The sequence below is a fragment of the Tympanuchus pallidicinctus genome, unplaced genomic scaffold (assembly GCF_026119805.1).
Source record: "Tympanuchus pallidicinctus isolate F22 unplaced genomic scaffold, pur_lepc_1.0 scaffold3, whole genome shotgun sequence".
NCBI lineage: Eukaryota > Metazoa > Chordata > Aves > Galliformes > Phasianidae > Tympanuchus > Tympanuchus pallidicinctus.
Genome location: NW_026294747.1, coordinates 97400782 through 97422336, shown reverse-complemented (window position 1 = coordinate 97422336; position 21555 = coordinate 97400782). Strand labels below are relative to the sequence as shown.

Here is a 21555-nt window from a genome sequence, read left to right as displayed (position 1 = left end):
CGCAATAATGCAATCATGTGAAATGAAACCATTTATTTGAACTTCAAGCAAAGCAAAGCAGAGTCGGCATCCAACACTCCTTTTCAACATAGAAAACCTAAGTTCAAGAAGAATTAGAAAACTGATCACACAAAAGAGAGCCATTAGGTATTTCAGCCCATGACATTTTTATTCTGAAAAAGAAATATTTTCACTACTGCAAGCTCAGCAGCCACAGGAGAGAGGGCAATGCAGTGAGATCCTCGTGACCCCATCAGAAAGAACTTGAACTGGTTTGGATCTGCTCTAATGCCTTTACTCAAATCATGACTTTACCATGTGAAATACGTGCAGAACAGTAAGAATGAGGTCTGACGTGAATTCAGGCATGCTGCTATTAGAGGTGACTTATTACTGGTGAACAGTTTTTAAACACAGGAAAAGTTATTTTGGAAGTTAAGACTGTGAAGACACCTCCTTCCGCATGCTGCTTTAGGCTGCATTGCTATAATTGAACAGTGCTATATAAACAATAGTCCTGGTTTTCTACAATAGGTTATCATTGGAGTAAGTAATTACGAAACTATTTAGGTAAATGATGGGATCATAATATTTTATGCAAATAAGTTGCAGAGATATCTGAAAAACCTGGTGCTGTGTAGCACTCCTTCAAGCCATAAGCACAGTTAAAGCAGACAGTAAATCACTAAATCTCATCTCAGACTTTCCAATTTTGTTGTTGTTTTGGTTTTCACCAGTTTTTGCTGACAGGTAAAAAAAATATTGCCTGAATGTGAGCAACATTTAATTTACCACCAATTTCCTTCCTATTTCTACAGCACATTCCTAAAAAGCACACAGCATTTTATTTCCAGTGCTCAGAAGAATTACTATTAAATAGTCAGACACCACCGATACTTACCATAAAAATACCATTCTAATACTTTTTGCTACTCAAGAGAATTGCAATGCATTACAGAAATTCCTCTGGAATATTTTGAAATCATCATCCATAACTATGTGCATATAGCTATACAAATATAGTTACTTAAGTATGTATCAACAGTGCTTGCATATATAAAAAAAAAAACATGTATCTATATACAGAGGGACAAAATTGTGATGTCACACTGAAACAGCAATGTGTATTAATTGAGTGGGATAGCAAAGATGCCTTTGAAGATGTGGAAGCCTTTCTTCAAGGCATCTTCTTTGCCTATCACCAGCATCATTTAAGAACTATAAATGATTTAAGTGCATGCAAAAATTATGTCTGAGGCACAGATCTCAATGACAGGTCCTAGAATATACACCCACTTGTTCTGAGGAATTCAAACTTGAGTTTTCTAGCACCAGGCCTTATCTAGCTCAACTCCCATATTTTCTGACTTTAGAAATGAAACAACCCATACTCAATTTCTTCAGTATTTCTATTTTTTCGGGAAGTGTCTTGATAAAATTATCAAGCCTGAGGTTGACTGAAAAGTGTCAGTTATTGGACATACACCCTGCAACTTTCTGTCACTCATAATAAGCACAGATTTATCCATTTTAACATGCGGAAAAATTTGCATCCTATCAAATGCTATTAAAAAATCCCAACGTTCTAATGCTGTATTTACCAGTGGGAGATCCAGTGTTTCCAACTAAAAGTGCATTTACAGAACAGCTGCTGTCATTAAATTTTTCACTGCTTTCCACAGTTTACGAGACTGCTATGTTATGAAATAACCTGCAGTGGAAGGAGTGGCTTTGGTAAATATCCCAGAGGTCCTCAGGATATAATCTTGTTTAGGCTACCTTGGGATGCAAACAAGCACTCCAGTCTAGTCAGCTAGAGAAATGAGCAATTAGGGTACCTAGGATCTTCCACATATCCACATATCTACCGTTTTGGATCACGGCTCTGCCTCTCAACATACAAAAGGTCATCTTCCTCTCTGAGCACTAGAGAAAGCAGAAAAGCATTAATACACACTTCTTAAGTACAGATTCATCTACACAGTGTGATTCTGCTGCACTCCTTTCCTCCTCTTAGATGTGAAGGCATCTGCCTCAAGATCACTGGTAATGTTGCAGAAAGTGCAAGGTAGAACAGATAGGAATACCTACAGCAGTGCCCAGCAAAGGTAATATCTCCACATTGCATGCCAGTATTGGCCAGAAATTGACCCACTGATTCCATTAGTCTCAGGTGCTCTTCAGCAATATGAGAAACACCAAGTTGATCCAACATTCCAGGAAAATTGAAATCAAATAAACCTAGAATTAAAGGCAGTCATTTCTAATGCCTCACTTACACACAGATATGGAATGAGGTGTGTGTGCATCCACTTTCTCTTAACATGATATTGAAAATATCTTCATACTTAAGATGTACATTTTTTATTTGCAATTGTAAAAGATTTTTTAATTAGTTGTTGTTTGTTTTTTTTTTATAAGAAAAAGAATGAGAACATTTGAATCATTTCTAGGGTGCATTTTTCTAAAGCTAACTGTTCTTTAAGAAAACGACTTTCCTAAATTTAATCGGGCACAAAAAATACAAAATACATTAATATCTGCCAAACATACTTCAAGTTCTCTGTGCTCATTTCCCAGGCTGAAGCAATGTGCAGCATTAACAGTATGGCCAGCCTTCCAATATGGAATGACCCTCTAAGCCCTGTATCTATCAGCTATGCTCTGACATTACAAAACACACTTTAAACCGTGCTTCACGTTCATTACTTAGCAACTGGACCTCTGCTGTAAGTACTGCATCCTTATTTACACATGCACATGCACATGCTGGTGCATCTTTCATAAAAGTACAAAAAGAACAAGGATTAAGGGAAGCTATGATCATGTGCTATAAAATCCTAAGTGGCACAAAAAAAGATTCACAGGGAACAAGAGCCTTCTGTCTCTTTCAACACAAGAATTAACAGGCAATCAATGAAATCAGCATTGCAGGTTTAAGTTAAGCAAAGGAGACGCTCTTTGAAGAACGCACAGTTATACTGAAGAATTTCTTCATGCTGTGCTGCCAACATTTTAAATCAAGAAAAAGGGGAGAAAATCTTCATTTGGAAGCAGGGAAGACTGATGGGTTATTAAATACAAGCTCAGAAAACTCTAAACCACAAATTTCTGGATGCTCAAAGGGCATTCTGGGTAAGTATTCTCAAATACTTGCCTGCTCCTTTTACTCCTCTGTTGGCAAGTGCTCTCACGTGCTATCAGAAAGTGAATCTGATGTTAGATAGACCATTGTTCTGACCCAATATGACCTGTTTTACATTCTTCATCACATATATTTATGGCAATGACTCCAAAGTCAGACTAATGTGACTGCAAATAGAACTTGGGCCTTCATTTTGTCATTACTTCCTTTTCTGAGCATAAATAAATAAAAGGAAAGACCAAGGACTGAAAAAATGAAATTATCCGTCATCATGACTCTGTTGCATGTATCACAAGAAGAGCTAAATCTGATAATTTTATATATAGAAAAATAGAGGTTTTTTTTTTTTTTTTTTTCCCCCCCAGTGGTAAAAATTATCATTCCTTAGTGAAGAAAATTGCATATAAACCTAAATTTATTCAGATTACAGCCCAGTCACTCAGACATGACAATTGAATAAGAGGCATTAATTAATAAGGAAAAAACAAGCAGAGTATTCACTGATACTGTAACATTTAGATATTCAGAGGGGGGTGCATATGTGCACCAGGAATATCTGTGTGCATTAGTAGTAGATTTGAGCTAACAGGCAGAAAACACACTTGTGTATTTCCAGACTGATGAACAGTCATATAGCACTCACAAAGAAATGCTACTGAAGTTTGCACACCTGTTTTCCAAATCAAACAAAAATAACCCAGTGGCTTAATTTGAACAGAAATTGCATTGCTTTATTGTCTCAGCCCAACTAAGTGATACCCCGAAATGCATGCACATATCCTCCCATTCTAGGTCACGTGAATCATCTCCTTCTGAGAAAGCATGCAAAATTGTATGCATCATTGTATGCAAAACATACAATGATGTTTTGTTTCTCAACTTACAAAAGCATCGTCCTCATGCTGAGTTACAGAAGAATGTAATTAAACAATATGTCACTAAAAGAAAGGCTACGTACATTTTCTACCACAGGAATATTTTCTAAAACCACAGTTTTTTGATCGTTTTGGTGTGGACTGCCTTTTTCCTGGTGAGTAAAGATGTGCCTACTGAATTTAGAACATAGTTTCTCAGCCTGAGCTGTAGATTCCCAGGCTGCATAGTTGTGGTCAGATAACTCCTCCACGGGGCGTTCGGAGTTTCCTGAGTATGGAGGGAAAAACGAATTAATCTGACTCCAGTGTTTAACTCATTTGCAAGACTCAGATTTCCTGTTCTGTAAACATAAAGGTTTTGCAAAGAGTGTGTAAGAGCTTCCAAGATGTATAGCTATGTGAGTGCTAAAGATAGGGAGCCCCATTCTTCTTTCTAGCTATAACTGCCAAAGCTCTGTGGATTTCAGCAGTATTATTACCAATTCAAATCTGTTCCAAGTCAGAGGAAAGTCAAGAACAATGTGTGTTTATGAAAAAAGGCCAATTCTTGTTTGGCTGAAGTTCATAACCCGAAAAGAACCCAGTAATTCCAGTGTTCTTCAGCCTAAATGCTGGCTATGTCTTTCACTTACCAGCATCTGTTCTGTGGTGCAGGGCATTGGGAGCATGGAGATGGATATATTTGCTGATTATTTACACTGCAACTTTCAAAGGCATAGGAATGTTTTAATCATAGATGAAGTTACAGTATGAAAAAAATTAAGTCAATCTAGAAACTAAAGCAGCACTTGAATAGGGAAGTAAAATGCCATGGCAAGGTCTATTTGAGGTGATAGGTAGAGAAGAAACATGATTATATGTTCCATAAAATTTGTCTAAGCTAACTTAAGTGGTTAAGAAAGGTGCTGAGCTAAGATCTTTAGGAACAAAGGAACATAGCGCTGACCTAATTCCTTTCCATTAATCAACGCAGAGTCCCATTCACTTCCAGGAGAGTAGAATTATGCTAAGTTAAGCACTTCTGAAAACCTCCGAAGAAATTTTTGTGTATAAATTTGGCAGATGTGGTACAAGCATTGCCTATGAATATCCTCTTCACGGTGACCTACATCATTTCAGGAGAAATACACATGTGTGGGAAAGGGCACTTGGATTTTAATATCCTCAGGATTACTTGATATTCTTTTTTCAAGAATGGCTCCAGCTAATGCACTCCATGTTTGCTAGTGAATATCTAAAAACAGGAACAGTATCATAAGCTACCAGAAAGTCCTCAGATAGGAGCATGACATTTTTTAGGCTGGACAAGATTATGAAGTCTTCCCATCTCCACTGTTATCTCAATCCATCACATTTGATGTTATTTACAAAGCTGCTCACTGCTTTAGCCGTAACTGTTAGAAAACTCAAAAGACCAAATCATCTGCTGCTTCAGATTTTCTAGAACTTAAACTTAGCACCTTGCTATAGCACATTCATTCCCGAATTCAATGTTCCATCTCACAAAAAAATATCTGGGTTTGGAAAACCACATTTTCATTAAAATAAAACAAAACAAAACAAAATCTATAAAACCTACGTCAAACAAATAATTTAGCATCTCTACAACGCCTTTGTCTTCCTTAACCACTATTCTTTAAAGAATGAAAGAATATTCTGCATTGATTAAAAACTGTACCTAGGAGGCAACTCCAGCAAGAAAACTATTGCTCCCTTTAGAACAGTGAAAGGCAGCTCATGCAAAACAACCACAGATAAACAGGTGAGAGGATAAGGATGGTACAGCTTTGCTGGGCATGTGGTTTTGCTTAGAAAGAGCTCTGTTGGTGTGACTGACTTGCTTAAAGAAAGGAAACAAAAGAGAGGCACTGGCGTCTCTAATTTACAAATCTGAACTTAATCACCTTTCACGTGTTCCCAGCTATAATTTTTCACTGTAATTTAACCCAGGCTTGTTATTGATTCAGCTCAGCATTGGACACACACTGTGCACAAGTACAGGGTGAGACAGTAAACGCTTTAGCAAGACAGCAAGGAGCATTCACAGCGGAGCACTCCTCACAGACACACTTGGTTGTGCCAGATTCTTCTGTGGGATTTCCTTTTCCTTGGAGACAAACTGTCTATTTAACTCTAGAGCAGCCACTCTCTGCTCCTTTCACAAGCTTTTATGCTTGGCTCTGTTCTGTGGGAAAAGTTTCCCTTTCACATTTCAACTCAATTGTGATTGCTCCCTGTGTTTAAGCTTCTGCATGATGGAGAGATGAGAAAAATATCACACAAGAAGCAAAATTATTTTCTGTATTTCTCTCAAAGAACAAAACCAATCAGAGTCTATTGATACAGCCTTGTCCAATCTAAGCTGTGTGGCATATACTCTGTACAGCAATTATTGCATCAGAGTAGCCAATAAATGTTTCTTGGATTTAGACAACTACCAACACTGATTAAATATTTCCTCAGTGTTCACATTCCTGACACAGGTAATGAGGATGTCTAAAAGAATTATTAAATATAAAAAGCAAACCCAGAGAAGACAATTATCATAATAACATGATTAAAAAAACTTTCTTGATAATCAGCTGCTAAGTAGCCATTATACTAGAAGCCATTACATGCTCTTTTCAATAAACTGTCTTTGCTGGAACTTCCAGCCTTCCATGGCCTTTACAACAGACCAGAACTGTAAATAAAAGATGGTAGTGAGATCCCCAATCCTTACGATAGCACTGTACGCCAGTTTCAGCACTGACAGAAGTTCAGATCCTCAAAGTTATTTAGGGAACTAGCTTCTCTTGAGTCAGTAGGCAAATTCAGACTTAAAAGCTTACCAACAAAGCAGATTTAGAAGTCTCACTACAAATATACTGTACAGGGCTCTTCAGGACAGTTGCAAATGTCAAAAATAGATGTGCATATAGATTTCATTAATATGTTTTTCATACTCTACTAGTATAAGCCAACTCACGTGCTACTAAGATTCTCCTAATTAATTTTCCATGTTCCGTCTGTAACATTTTTCAATAAAATGCCTGAAATAAGCACACAGAAAAAATGAAAATGATGCATAGATCATGCACACAAGCATCATCTTTTCAGTGTTGTGTTTTTGTGGTTCCAAATGCAAAGAGAGAAATAAATCAACTATTCCTACAGGACTACCTAGTTGCATATCAATTGCAACATTTTCGGCATGAAAATAAAAGCCAAAAAAATCACCAGGACACTATTAGCCCAGACAAGTACACTCACACGCAATGAATTTGCATGTTTGAACTGATTCCAAAGATGACCAAAAATATGTATGAAGTAATGTTATCAGTCAGCAGCTCCATACTATTGTTTTGGTTTTTTTTTCCAATAAATCAAAGTGTAAGGAATTTTGCTAATGATGGACAACTTAGAGGAAAGTCACTGAATGTAAGAGAGTGGAAGTAGTCAAAATCTGCATTGGGTGCTTATGTGAGAGAAAACCAAAGAGGAAAAGAGAGTGCATATGTTTAAGAGAGCCTAGATCTGATGGTAGGAGGCTAGGATTGTCCCCATCCCACTGGATGGGCAGCCATCCACAGGCTTCTGCTCACCCCTGCAAGCATAGCACTGCTGTTCTTCTACTGAATCCTTTCCTGTCTGCTTTGCACCAGGCTGAACAGCATCCAAGAGAACAAAATGAGAGATTCAAACACGTTTAATGGTGTTTTTCCCTGCATAGGGTTACAGCAAGTATTAGCCTTGACGGGACAAGTTTTCCAACAGAGATGGGACTTGGAGCATCAATCCACCAGAGTTTAACCTTCTTCCAGAGGCAGCACTGAAATAAAATCAGCCAAAAGGATGTCCAAATGCTATAAAAATGAGGGAGGTGGCTGTATTTAAACATCAATAAAATGAGCATATTTTACTCAAGTATCCACAAGATACTTCTGTTAGCCAGCATGGGTGGGGGTTCAGTTCTGCTTTTTGTTTTTTAAATAAGATTCTGGATTTCTATGAGAAAAACTATATCGTGTTAAAACTGAGAAAGAACTTCTCTTTCCGAGCAAGATCTCTCTCCAGGAAAACATCACAGAATACGCCGACATTTCAGTATACTTTTCCTCGCTACTGGAGAAGGCCAGTGCAAAGAAAAGCTGGCCAACACCTTGTTCACCTTCATTCAAAAGCATTCATGTCTGAACTAAGATTTTTGACATTCACTGAGCATAGATTTCTGTCTTTTCCCTGGCAGTTCCCCTGTTTTGGAATGTAGAAGAGAAAATAAAGAACTTTGACTCTGTTTTGCAAAGGAATAGCATGCAAACATTTTGTGTAATTTCTTCACACTTAAGTCTTTTTTCATGAGACTGCCACCACTTACTACTAATTTAAGCAGTTGTCAGAACAAAACTGCTCTGGATAAATTTCCAGAAATTCTTCTTCCACCTCTTTTTTTTTTTTTTTTCAGAGCTCATTGAGCATCCACTGTTAATTCAGACACTGGCAGGTAGCGGTGTCTTTTAGTCCTGTTACACAACTTGGCTTCCAACACCTGCAAAAGCTAACTTCTTTCTCCAGATAGACTTGCTTTCCCAGGCTCCTGACTTCTCAGCAATGTGAGGTACTTTGTGTAAAGCTGTCTCAGTTTCCATTCAATCCGTTTTTCTAAAAAGTTCCAGATTTTTTCAGAGATAAGAAAAGTCAGTTGTATATTTATCCTGAATTATCAAACACGCTACAAAGGACCTATCTCAGATTCCAGGCACCATGGCTAAATATTAAAAATACAGTCATCCTTATGCAAACAAGAAGTATACGTGCCAGCCTCCTCGAAATCACAAATGGCTCCAGTCACAGAACCCCCAGAAAACAAACCTCAGTGGCTTGTACAGGCCTTCCCACTCTGAAAGCATCAGACTCAGAGGTTAGCTCCCAAAACACTGGGCATTCCAAAATAGCATTGTAAGTCACATTTAGGTTTCAGTACTTTCACATATGCAAGTGCTCACTGTTCTGAATCACAACAAATATGTCCTAATGTTGACACCTAAGAATATTGAATATAAGTTTATCTTTTAATCTTACACTGAACATCTCTAATTTTAAACCCACAACTTTACATATTTCTGTAGTTATAATTTCAGTCCTCCTCAGAAACAACTACTTGAGATCAACCAGAAGCATAAAACATATTTCCTGTCTTTGGCTTCTTTTTCACAGCTTGACTAACTCATCAAATTGCCTATATTTCAACAAGGAGATTCAGTATATCTGAGGAAAAAAGATAGCAGAATCCTTAGTAGATGTTCACATTCTTCATCTTGCCATCTTTTACCCAATTTGGATCCATTTTATCCTTTTTATCACCACCTGTCAATAAAAACTAAAAGCTAATAAACCACCTTTTGACCTGGAAGTCTGGACTGGGGAGGAGAATAAAACCCCCGTGATTCAGGTGGAGACAGTTAGAGACCTTCTACTTCATCTGGACTGTCAAAAGTCTATGGGGCCAAATGAGATCTACCTGAGGGTGCAGAGGGAGCTGCTGAAGGTGAATCCCAAGCCACTTTCCACCATCTGTCTGTGTTCCTGGTCAATCAGAGAAGTTTCAGGGGATGTGAGGCTTCCCAGTGGGACTCCCATCTACCAGAAGAGTTGAAAGAAGTATTGGGACAACTACAGGCCTGTCAGCCTGACCTCAGTGTCAGGTAAGATGGAACAGATGATCTTGAGTGAGATCACATAGCATGTGCAGGACAACTGGGGGATAGGTCCAGCTAGTATGGGTTCATGACAGGCAGGTCCTGCCTGACCAATCTCATCTCCTCCTATGACCAGGTAACCTACCTGGTGGAAGAAGGAAAGGCTATTGATATAGTCTACCTGGATTTCAACAAAGCCATTGACACTGTCTCCTACAGCATTCTCCTAGAGAAGCTAGCAGCCCATGGCTTGGACAGATATAATCTTTGCTGGGTAGAGAACAGGCTGGAGGGCCAGGCCCAAAGAATGGCAGTGAAAAGAATTAAATCCAGCTGGCAACCACTCAGTGCTCTGCTGGGGTTGGTATTATGGCCTGACCTGCTTAATATATTTATTGATGGCCTGAACGAGGGGGAATGAATATACTCTCAGTAAGGTTGTAGATGATACTAAGTTGGGAGGAGGTGTCAATCTGCCTTGGGGTAGAAAGGCCCTGCAGAGGGATCTGGACAGAATGGATAGCTGGGCTGAGGCCAATGGGATGAAGTTCAACAAGACCAAATGCCAGTCCTGCACCTTGGTCACAACAACCCCATGCATCACTACAGGCTCAAGGCTGTGCTGAGGAAAAGAACCTGGGGGTGCTGGTTGCCACTTAGCTGAACATGAGCCAGCAGTGTGCCTTGGTGGCCAAAAAGGCCAGTGGCATCGTGGCTTGTATCAGAAATAGTGAAGCCACCAGCACCAAGGAGGTGATTGTTCTCCTGTACTCAGCTCTGGTGAGGCCACACCACAGATACTGTGTTCTGTTATGGGCACTTTACTACAAAAAGACATTGACGCCCTGGAACATGTCCAGAGATGGGCAGTGAAGCTATGAAGGGTCTGGAGCACAAGTTTTATGAGGAACACCTGAGGGAACTTCTCCAGACTTGTTCAGTCTTCTCCAGACATCTTCAGTCTGGAGAAGAGGAGGCTCAGGGAAAACCTTATTGCTCTTTACTACTCCCTGAAAAGAGGTTGTGGTGAGTGGGGGTCAGCCTCTTCTCCTGAGTAACAGCGATACAACTACAGGGAATAGCCTCAAGCTGTGCCAGGGAAGGTTCAGGTTGGATATTAGGAAAAAATTCTTCTCCGAAGGAATGGTGAGGCATTGGGATGAGCTGCCCAGGGAGGTGGACAGGTCACCACCCTTGGAGGTGTTCAAGAAACATGTAGATGCAGAACTAAGGGACATGGTTTAGTGTAGGGCAGTATTGGTGGTAGGTAGACAGTTGGACTAGATGACCTTGGAGGTCTTTTCCAACCTTAATTATTCTATGATTCTATAAAGCAGCTTAGCTTGTGTTCTGGGGCTCTGTTAAACAGAAATACATGGATCATACCCAGTTATTTTAAGGCATTGTGTGCGTAGTTCCGTATAGGGTAAAAGAACACCCTTTACCACAAAGGTTTTTTTTTGTTTGTTTGTTTGTTTTTTTTAAGATAAAGATGCTTTTAGTATGATATTGTTGAAAAGTAAAGGCTTAAATCATCAGTACTCCTTTAAATTGAAATTTTCACGTGTTGTGATTATTTATTAGTTGATTTGTCTCTGTTTTCATGTCACCCATTTGTTTTCACTGTTCAAGACTCTAGGCTGGTGTCATTTCTACACAGACAAACTCAGGCAATACTTAGGGCTTGCAGTGACTGTAAGACAAGGCATTTCGAAAGTACAAAGCTGAGCCTATTTTCATCAGCTGACACACTCTAGAGCCCAAAGACACATGATTACGCCTTTGGAAAGGCAGCAGCTGGAGCACATGATAATTATTTCCCGTAACCCCACAGCCCCTTGCTTATGAACAAAGGATGTTTCCAGAACCAGAGTATTTCACCTTGCTGGATGCTTGCTGCAAGATGCAAAGCATGGCTCCTGCAGCCTCTCCTAACAACACATGCCAATGCCCTTCAGGCAATCTCTAGCAAATATTCTTTCAGAAAATCTTGTACAATTCTATTTATACTCTTAAAATAAAGGTACAGGAAAAGCCAAACTGAGACTTCTCTCCTTTATAGACCTGTACATTCCAAGGCAAAGGAGCCCAATGGAGACAACTACATAATTCCTTCCCAGTGAGCCAGGATAAGGCATTGCCAGCTCTCTGCCACTGCAGTGCTCTGGACCTAATAGCTCTACTCCAGGGCAGTTGGAAATTGGGAATCAGAGTAGAACCTCTCGCATAAGACATGACCCTTGGAGAACAGATCACAGGGCAAACAAGGCAAACCAAAGGATGAAACAATGAAATACGCAATCCAAAAGCCTACAAAAAACAGGAATAAAACAAACTCTTGAAAATCTCACAGCTCAGAAATGACACACAGCTCAATTAAACTAGTAATTACACAGTTGCTCTTACCTTTGCCATCTGCGCTTGCACGCCATTTGCTTTGAGAGATGCTACTGCTTTCTGTGCTGCTGCTGGGCTGTCAAAATCTACAAAACCGTAACCTAAAAAATAAACAATAAATACATATTATCATTAGCCATAAGCTGCACATAGATAAATATTTAATTGCTTAAGGAAGACCTTTCCTTCTCTTGCACTGTCACTATTTTCTGGTAGCACTTCCACTACCAGCAGCCATCACTCCTCTGTTTCTCTTGGCTTTCTTCCTGCCTTCTTTAGAACTAATTAGTCCTTTCCTGACCTAATGAGATCTAAAGAAATGCAATGACTTGAGGCTTCAAAGGGAAGCAAGGTGTGCAGGAGAGGGGACAAACAGCAGCCCTTTGCCTGTCCTGATAGGAAAGTGGGACACTTTCCCTGTCAGAGCTCTGGTGCAGTGGGTTCTTGCTCTATTTCTTCCATAAGAAGAGGCACAGTCCTTGCCACCTGCCCAGGTGAGCAACCACCATCTCCATTCTGGGCAGCCGTCCCCATTTCATGTTGCTGCCTGCATCCATTTTGCGATACAAGTTTACATAAAAATGGTCTCTGCAGACAATGTGCCCTTATAGAGAACTGCTATAAAAATCTACAGCTTGCAGTGCTTTAGATCATGAAAAAACAGCCCTCCTTCCCTGTTCCTTTAACCAGGCAAGGATGAAGCTCTGTACGAGGGTCTTAGGTCTCTAAAACCAGCTGGAGCCTGGTGTGTGGGGTAGGGAGCCCACAGCAGACCTCCAGCAGGTGGGAGCACTCAGGAAACCTCTGAACCTGTGCTGGGCCAGCATCCACCAGATAGCTCCAGAAGATAGTAGGATAACCACAGCCTGCTCATACTCCATTCCTTTCACCTCGTCACCTGGCCCCACCAGGAGCTGCTTCAGGGCATTTGTTTAGCATTAACTTAGAGAAGGTGCATCTGACAGATTGACAAGAAGTGGTTGTCTGCAATTGGTAAGGAATGGTCATCTGCTTTTAAGTGGCTTTACTACGTCAGTATTTGAAGTTCAGCTTATTAACCACTCCTATCTTCTTTTCTTCCTTCACTGTATCCCTCCCCATTTTTTTCTTCCATGAGGAAGACTGGCATGCTCAAGCAGAAGGACTAGTGCTGTTATGCCCCTACTGGACATCAGCCCTCAAGTATTTTTGTTTGCCTAGCGACACAAAGATGGGCAAAGAGGACACAAAATGAATTTTTAACAACTTCTAAGCACGTAACGGCACTTAAGTCTTGCACATAAAGCTTTCAGCAGACTTTGGAAGACTTAAAAATCTCACCAAGCAGCTGCATGGATTTCACAATCCATCCAGGGAACCCTTTGAAAACCTGAGCCTACATCCCACTAAGCAATTGAGACACAGGTAGGCACATGCTGCTTAGCCAAGCTGTGTTTGGACTCCACCTCTCCCCTGGAAGCCGTATGCTTGAAGCTGAACTGCCTGAAAGCTTTAATAATATTAGCACAAGCATATTTATAGTATCACAGCTCCTTTGCAGACATCGCCATTTACTACGTCAACACATATAATACAGGAGGCAACCACAGATATGCTTTCCTGCTGTATCCATTTTTCTCTTGCCAGCCTTTCTTCCTCCTCATGTGAGGCCTCATTGCCTTCCTCTGTGTACCACATCTGTGCATGAAAATGTGTGCTTGCGATCACCTTGCCCCAGGTTATAAACATCTCTCTCTACTTCTTTGGTATGTATGCATTACCAATGATGAGATAATTTTATGTGTATGGATTTTTGTTGTTGTTGGCTTAAATCTTATTTGCGAAAGAAAATGAAAAAGAAATTAGAAAAAAAAAAAGCACCAAGATTGTTAAAGAAAATGCTGACAAAGCCTATGAAGATGCTGAAAAGCACTACTTCGATATCAAAGTCAGATCTGAACCTTTCTCCTCAATCAGTTTTTCTGTTGTTCTTTTTGGAGTACTTCGGTGTGTTGTTTTTGTTTTGTTTTTGTTATTTTTTATTTGTTTGCTTTTGGTAGGGCATTACTACAAATTGAGGGAAAGTCTGAACAACTGTGTATTGGACAGCATACCTAATAAGCTCTGTCATAACAAGCACACCGAAGTTTGGTCAATCGGGAGAAGGTTGCTTTATCTATTCAATTTCTCCCATTTAATTTTCCCTTTTTTAAAGCTACAGAGCATACCACCTGGAAACCAGCCTGTTCTCCATGGCAGGTTGCTCTGCCTTGTTCTTCAAGCTGCAGAGCTACAGAGAAACTGATGCTGTTTTGAAGCAAAAAACCTCTGCTACAGGAGAGCAAGAGATCTCTCTGGCTTCCTTAGTGCCTCTGCCCTATGGGAGGGCAGCAGATCAGAGGCAATTGCAATATTGCTGAAGGAGAGATCCTGTCAAGAAGCCAGAGCTGCCAAATGGGAAACCTGAAACGCATTGGGAAGTCATGGGGTGGCTTGGATCAAACAGCGCAAATGATTTTTTTAGGGTAGCAAGTGCTCTTCTCAGGACATAAAATTTCTTTTTATTTCTCACTGAGTTCATTCCAGAAAACTTGGAGGTGACAGTGCAAAAATAAGCTAACAGTTCCCTTAAAAACAGATAACAGCATCGGAATTTGACTTTTATCATCAGTGCACAGCACACTATTCATGTATGCAGTAAGAGAAGGGAAATGATTTTTTAATATAAATTTCTAGGCAGCACAGTAAGTATTCTCATCTAAGTTATTATTGCTTGTAAATATAAACTGGATTATTGAAGAGTGTTCTAGTATTGTACTGTAGGGATCAGGCACATCTAGCAATGGATTATGGAAGATTAACATCAGTCCATAATGTTTAAAGCAGTGGATCTCTCCTAAACATTTATTCAATAGGCACAAGTGGCTAAGATATCCATGTCATAGATCCAACGACAGTCCCAAGACAAAAATCTTGCATCTTCAGCTGGCCATTATGCATTCTGGCATTAATGCTACTTGCATCACTGCAAAGCTGCTCTTTCTCCTTCCCACAAGCTTAATTTCCATTCCAAGCATCTTTCTGGCCCTCCCTGCTCCTGACACATCTCTCCACCACACACAGAACATCAGGACAAAATCACTCCATGGCTGCAAAGTACTCCAAAGCACATCAATCTGCTGCAGGGGAAGCCAAGTTCCCAGGCTGCTTCAGCATTCAAGTATCCTTACAAGAACTTTGTAGTGCTGTGGAACAGAAAAACAAGCATGTTGCCTTTCTGCACAGTTTATGTTCTTCCCTATAGATGTCTATAGGCTACGCTGATGATCTGTACTTGAGTTTTTCATTTGTTTAGAATCTTACTTCATTTTTATTTTGTTGTGGTTGTTGTTTTGGGCAGTGAGGAAGTAGCACAGGTTATATATATATTTACATATATATATATATATATATACATATACACAAACAAACAAAAATATGTATATATATATATATATATATATATGTATTTATGTATGTTTATTTTTAATGCGACTTTCAGGGTTGGTTGAGTTTAGACAGCAGCTAAGGGTGGGTGCTGTGACATTTCCTCCTGATCTCCCCATAGCAAAGATGAGCACCCAAGATGCAAGAGCCCTGACTTTTGGGCCAGGCTAGGATGTACCCTGGCCCCTGGCCAGGCTGTGCTGGCTACCCTGGCAGGTGCAGAGCCAGCTCTGGCCACTCAGGCTGGGCTTCCTGCTCAGCCAGCCGTTCCTTGGCTCTCCTGGGACAAGACAGTGTGCGGGCTGGAAATGTCCTTTGGGACAGATTCAGACTGGGGTCTGCCAATTGGATGCTGTTGCTGTAAGAAAATGTCTGCACTGCTTCTCCTTGTCTGAAAAACAAATGCAGAACCTACCAGCCCCACTCTCTCCTATCTTCAAATTCCAGTGCCTGGCTTTGTGTTTTGTTTCTGGTTGTTGTTGTGCGTTTTTTTTTTTTCTCTTATTATTTTGATCACTGCCTCATGAATATTCTCATCTATGGACTATCTTTTCCAGTTCTTGTGCAGAACATCATGTAAAGCACATGCAGCTTCTATGCCACGACCTCCAGATTGCTCACAAGAATCAATCTCTACTACAGGAAACCAAAACCAAAATTATTTCCTCTTTCCTCATGAGACATCCTGCCCTTTTCCTTTAAGATCACAAGGCACAAATAGGGAGAGCTACGTTATCACTTGCTACTGGGAGAGTCAGAAATTGAACTAATTACCAATGCAAGTCCCTTAGATCAAGAGCACTTACAGTGCAGGTGAGTTTGGGTACATTGATTCTGGGATCACACACACAGAATCACAGAATGGCTTGGTTTGGAAGGGACTTCAAGGATCATCAAGATCCAACTCCCCTGCCACAGGCTGGGATACCAACCTCCCCATTTAATACTAGAGCAGGTTGCCCCATCCAACCTGGCCTTGAACACCTCCAGGGATGGGGCATCCACAAGCTCTCCGGGCAGCTTGTTCTAGCACCTTACCATTCTCATAGTAAAGATATCCAACCCAAATCTTCCCTCCCTCAACTTCAAACCATTTCCCCTTGTCTTGCTGTTATCCACTCTTTTAAAGAGTTGAGATCCCCAATTCTTTTGTGGCGTGACATGTATGACTAGTTTGTAAATGTGAATACACAAAAAAAAACTCGACAACCCACACACCAGAAAACAAGACAAGACTATCTAGATTAATTGTTCGACCTTTCCTACAAGAAATAAAACGCCTGTAATTTTGTTTTGGCTTGATGCCATTATAGCTAAATAATTAAATTTCAGGAATAAAAGCAGTGATTTTGTACCTGTGGGGGAAAAAAAACAGCTAAGCGTCAGCAAGCACAAGTTTATAGCTTGCTGCAGTAAGTGCTACCTGAATACCCCAGCAGACGCTAAATGTCTCAGTCTCCTACAACCCCAGCGGCTGGGGGCCTCCTGCTCTCCATTCTGCAGCTCCATAATTAAGCTTGGCAGCAGGTTCAAATGAATTAAAACTGAATGTCACTATTTCCTCAACAAATCCCTCATCCTTGTTTTTTCTTACTTGTCAGGAGAAGACCAGCAGAACAGCAATTAGTGGTAAGCAGTGCAGTGAAAAAGAACCAAGTATACACTAATTAGGTCACTCGCCAAACACATTCATTTCATTGGCAGATTTAATCAATGTTTTCCTGAAATGTCTTAAATCTCCTATGCTAATTTAAAGTTTTGTTATTGTTGTTACTTTAAACACAGATGGGATGCCTGGAGATTTTCAATTGCTTTCCGCAAATCCATTTCAAAATAACAACCCCTCATATACTATATCATCAGAATTTAGGCACAAGTTTTAGGAAATGGCCTCTAATTTTATGCCAACATTTTTTGTGCCTGCAAATACCTGTGGGTGCAGTTTTGTGGATTTAAGTAATTGCAGGTGTGTGTAGCTCTAAGACATCAAACTCTGAATTGCCCTGACTGATCGGGTACTCAAGGGTAACACCAAATAATTTAAGGGGCTACCTGCCACTTGCTGTCCCCACAATTAGGGCAGAGTGTACAGCAGTAGCACAGATGATGGTGTGCTCCCCCAGTGGGCACGAGTCCTTCACACATGGGAGCCCCAGCGTGCAGTGACATGAGTAAAAATAAAGGAAAATAAAAATGAAAACAACAGTAAAGGCCAGGAGATGTGTGCTTTCCCAGCAGCAAGGTGTGGAGCCTAGGCATGCAGCGGAGCTGGAGATCTGATGCCTCTGGCAAAGCATGGGAAAGAAGAAGCTGTGATGAAGGACAGAGGATAATCTGGGATTGGGAAACACTGCTTTACCCTGCCACAAGGCCCAGTGTCACATCTGACTCCTGGCCAGGTACTGCTTTCAATCACCTGGATTCAAGTCAAGTAGAACTCTGCATTTTACAGCAACATGCTCACACAGAAATAAAGGGAAAGGATGGATGATGAGATGGAGGAGATGGTATATACAAACTGGACTGAAGAAGTGTGCATGTTCTTTTAGCTAATCTTGTTTTTTTGTTGTTTATTTCTTAGAGAAGTACATAAATATACTGATGGGGAGCTTATGCATACTGTGGAGCTCTTCTGGTTCCACTGAAGTCACTAAGCTCCCTTCATCAGAAGTTATAATGCATTGTTTCCATTAGCTAGGATCTTTGTAGAAATAGAATGCATCCAGTCTGAATGGCAGGAAACATAAAATGTGTGTAAATTTCACATAAAAATGGAAATCTCTCACAGTCGTGTAAAGATGAAATAAAACTTGGTCAAGTGCAATTACAACAGTTCCATTATACTGAAAACTGATTTTCTTCTGCTGGAACACCAGACCATCTGGGGTTCTGCTTCCAATCAGTATATTTTTAACATAGCAAAGTTCCTACGTCTTGTTTTTGGACATCTAGAACTCTATATATCAGACCTCAAATCCAGAACAGACAAGACCAAGGATATAATTTACATCAGGTCTTCAAGAAGAATTAACTGTTTAGAAAAAACGAGACATTGATTTTAAGACAACACTTCTTTTTTTTTTCTTTTCTTTTTTTTCTTTTTCTTTATCAGTGTGTTTGTTAACGTTGCTCAAAGTTTGGCAACTGAATATCATTTCCAAAGAGGGCTCTGGAAAGGAGAGAAATATCTGTCTTGGGAAGGGACAGCAGTCAAAAGTACCTGTTGAACTGGGAAATCATGAAATGAAATACATTTATCCTAAATACATTTTTATTCTTTAAGAGGTCAGCATATTTGTCTGAGTATATTTGAAGGCACCAGCACGAAGTTCCTGCAGCAGTACTAATACATTTACACATATATAACTCAGCAAATATATAATAATCAGTGAGGTGGTTGTCCTTAATGCCTAGATGGAACCACTTGGATTTCATTTAATCATAAGTCAGTTTTAGCTATAAAGCTCACTTTGGCCCAGCACGTAGAGTTCTCTTAAAAACTAGTGTTCACTTTGACAATCAGGTAGTCCGCAAAGAAGCGATTACCCAGTAATTTACTACGCAATTCTCAGCCTTTGTTTTATGCTCAGATAAAGAATCAAATTAAAGTCTTATAAGCCTTGGAAAATTAGACTTACGGAGCAAAGAGGTTGAATCGCCCTTGAACACAAAATTACTGAAAACAGATTTTTCTTTCATTGTTCAGATTGTGCTGAAATATTTCTCCAGCTCCAAATGCTCCGAATAATGGTAGAATTGTCTAAATGATTACAGTATTTAAAGCCCCACTTTGTAACAATGTTCTTGACTAGAAAGTGGTGAATCCTCACATTTTAATTAAAACAGCTAACAGATAGTTAGAAAAATAATTGGAAACTGAGAGTCTTAAATGCAGGAAAGAAAAGACAGTCCCTTCATTTCAGATCACCCCCTAGAGACACATCTACATTAAGTATGCGTATACAGCTTTATCTTTTGTTTGCTTTAGTTTGATATGGAAACATGGCACAAAACTGTCACTTAGATTATATTCCTGCAGTGATTTCTTTTACTTCTTGCTTTATTTGAATCCCCTTTATCACAGCAGAAATTGAGAAAAGCAACCCTGTCAGTAACTAACAAACTATTTTTAGACATCTGTTTACAAACACATTCTTAATTTGAATATTCAATTACTTTGATTTAAACAGAATTTATATCAATGCAGGTTATTATTAGTTGCACAACTAATTAGTGATATTTACAGACAAAAACACTAAGTATGGAACTTGTGATTATTCTTTCTTATACTTTAAACTGTTAATAAATTCAAACTTTTTGCAATCTCTAACAAGTAAATGTAACAGTACGAAGAATGCTATAAAATTTTAGGTTGTGGGAAAGAAGTACTTATTAAGTAAGCAAATATACATCTATTTATATTCCCTTGGAAAGTAATTATTCAAAATCACTCTCTCAAGAATAAGAAGCAGACCTTACAAAAACTCTTCATGAAATATGGTTGCAATAACGACAGCAAGGAGAGGGAGGAACAGAGCAAATTTCACAGGTGCACTGATCAAGAAAGTGATATTGCACTCAAAGACCCTCGCTCACCATTTATGCTGCGTTACTGTCAATTCAGAACCATGAAGACTGGGAAGCTGAAGAAAACTCTGGAAAGTACACAAATACAACCCCCCAGAAATCCAATAGAACTCTTTGATTACTCCTAAGAAATATGGCAAGTGTTTGAGGCCATAAGAGTGACCCTGAATGTGAGTGAGTTCCTGCAGGTAACCAAATTACAGAATATGATCAGTGTAAACACTGAGGTGTAAGACTTCACAAGCACCTGCCAAAGAACAAAAATTATGGCAAAGATAAGCCAAGAGAAAAGTTAAGAAATGTTTCCTTGTATTCTGCTAACAGTGCAAACTTAGATGAGTTGTACAAAGCAAATGATAGAAGTCTCATTGCTCAAGTTACCAAATGCAGGCTGACTGAAGAAGAGAACATATTGTAAATCTTGCAGTGGCAGAAGGACAAGAGACAAATGAGTTTTTCCATCATTGCCTTTGGAAGTTACTCTCTCTGCAGGACCCATCAATTCATTGTAAAAATCCAAAACCAAGATAAACACTTTTTAAATAGGGTAATAGCTCACATTTAAAATTTCTGTATACAGAAACATGATTTCATATTACATCTATTTAGTACTATAACATTTCTAATTTAAGTATAAGTCCTGTAATCATTAAGATTATTTTTACTACATTTGTTTAGCATAAGGCATTCCTTGCTGCTCAGAGGTTGAGCTAAATTTCACATACGAAGTAGCGGCTGAAGTAAGCAAAATGTTCTCCCAAAACACAAGTTCTCCAACAGCATTGCTAAATTCCATATTTACTTAAAAGGGAGGGAAAGATACAACAACAGTTTCTTCCCTTGACTAAAGAAATACTGTGACTCACAAGCATTAGTGTTTTGCAATAACCACAAGAAGACAGCCAGAACTTGCACTTCAAATTAAGTTCTCACTTTCAGATCCAGATCTATGATATCAATTAATAGCTTCACCAAAAACTAGACGTGAGCCTCACAGACAAAAGTTAAAAATGGTTGACTTTTTAAACAATTATTTTTCATATTTTCATATTCACTTTCCTCTTTGATTTCACAGCTGTGTCCAGATGCTGAAGTTCCAAAATACCACAAGAAAGACTATTTTCTTGGTATTTCTAGCCAGCAAGAAACACTGACACTCTCACGAGAAAGTCTGTTCTTATGAGGTTTCAAGCTCAGTTATGTAGACTCCAGAGCTTAACTTAGCTTGGATAATGTTTGAGTAAGATATGAAACCAAATCTCTTGAGATCTGTCCATCACTTATTTTAGAGCTGAGTAACTTGAGTGAAAAACCTGGTCTAGAAAAACAGCTTAGAAACAAATCATTCGGCCGTAACCTCTGAAAGCTTTCATCCTCTGTGTAGACAAACAGTTTTCTCTTCTGACTG

The 21555-nt window shown here is 39.5% G+C and overlaps 1 protein-coding gene across 7 annotated transcripts in view; it reads right to left on the bottom strand.

Moving 5' to 3' along the window:
* The window catches only part of RBMS3 (RNA binding motif single stranded interacting protein 3), a 700498-nt gene that overhangs the window by 245757 nt on the left and 433186 nt on the right, over window positions 1-21555 (bottom strand). For all 7 annotated transcript variants that reach the window (XM_052695879.1, XM_052695880.1, XM_052695881.1 and 4 more), the window contains one exon: window positions 12105-12196. In XM_052695879.1, the coding sequence (XP_052551839.1) occupies window positions 12105-12196 (92 nt within the window). The remainder of the gene's footprint in view (window positions 1-12104; window positions 12197-21555) is intronic.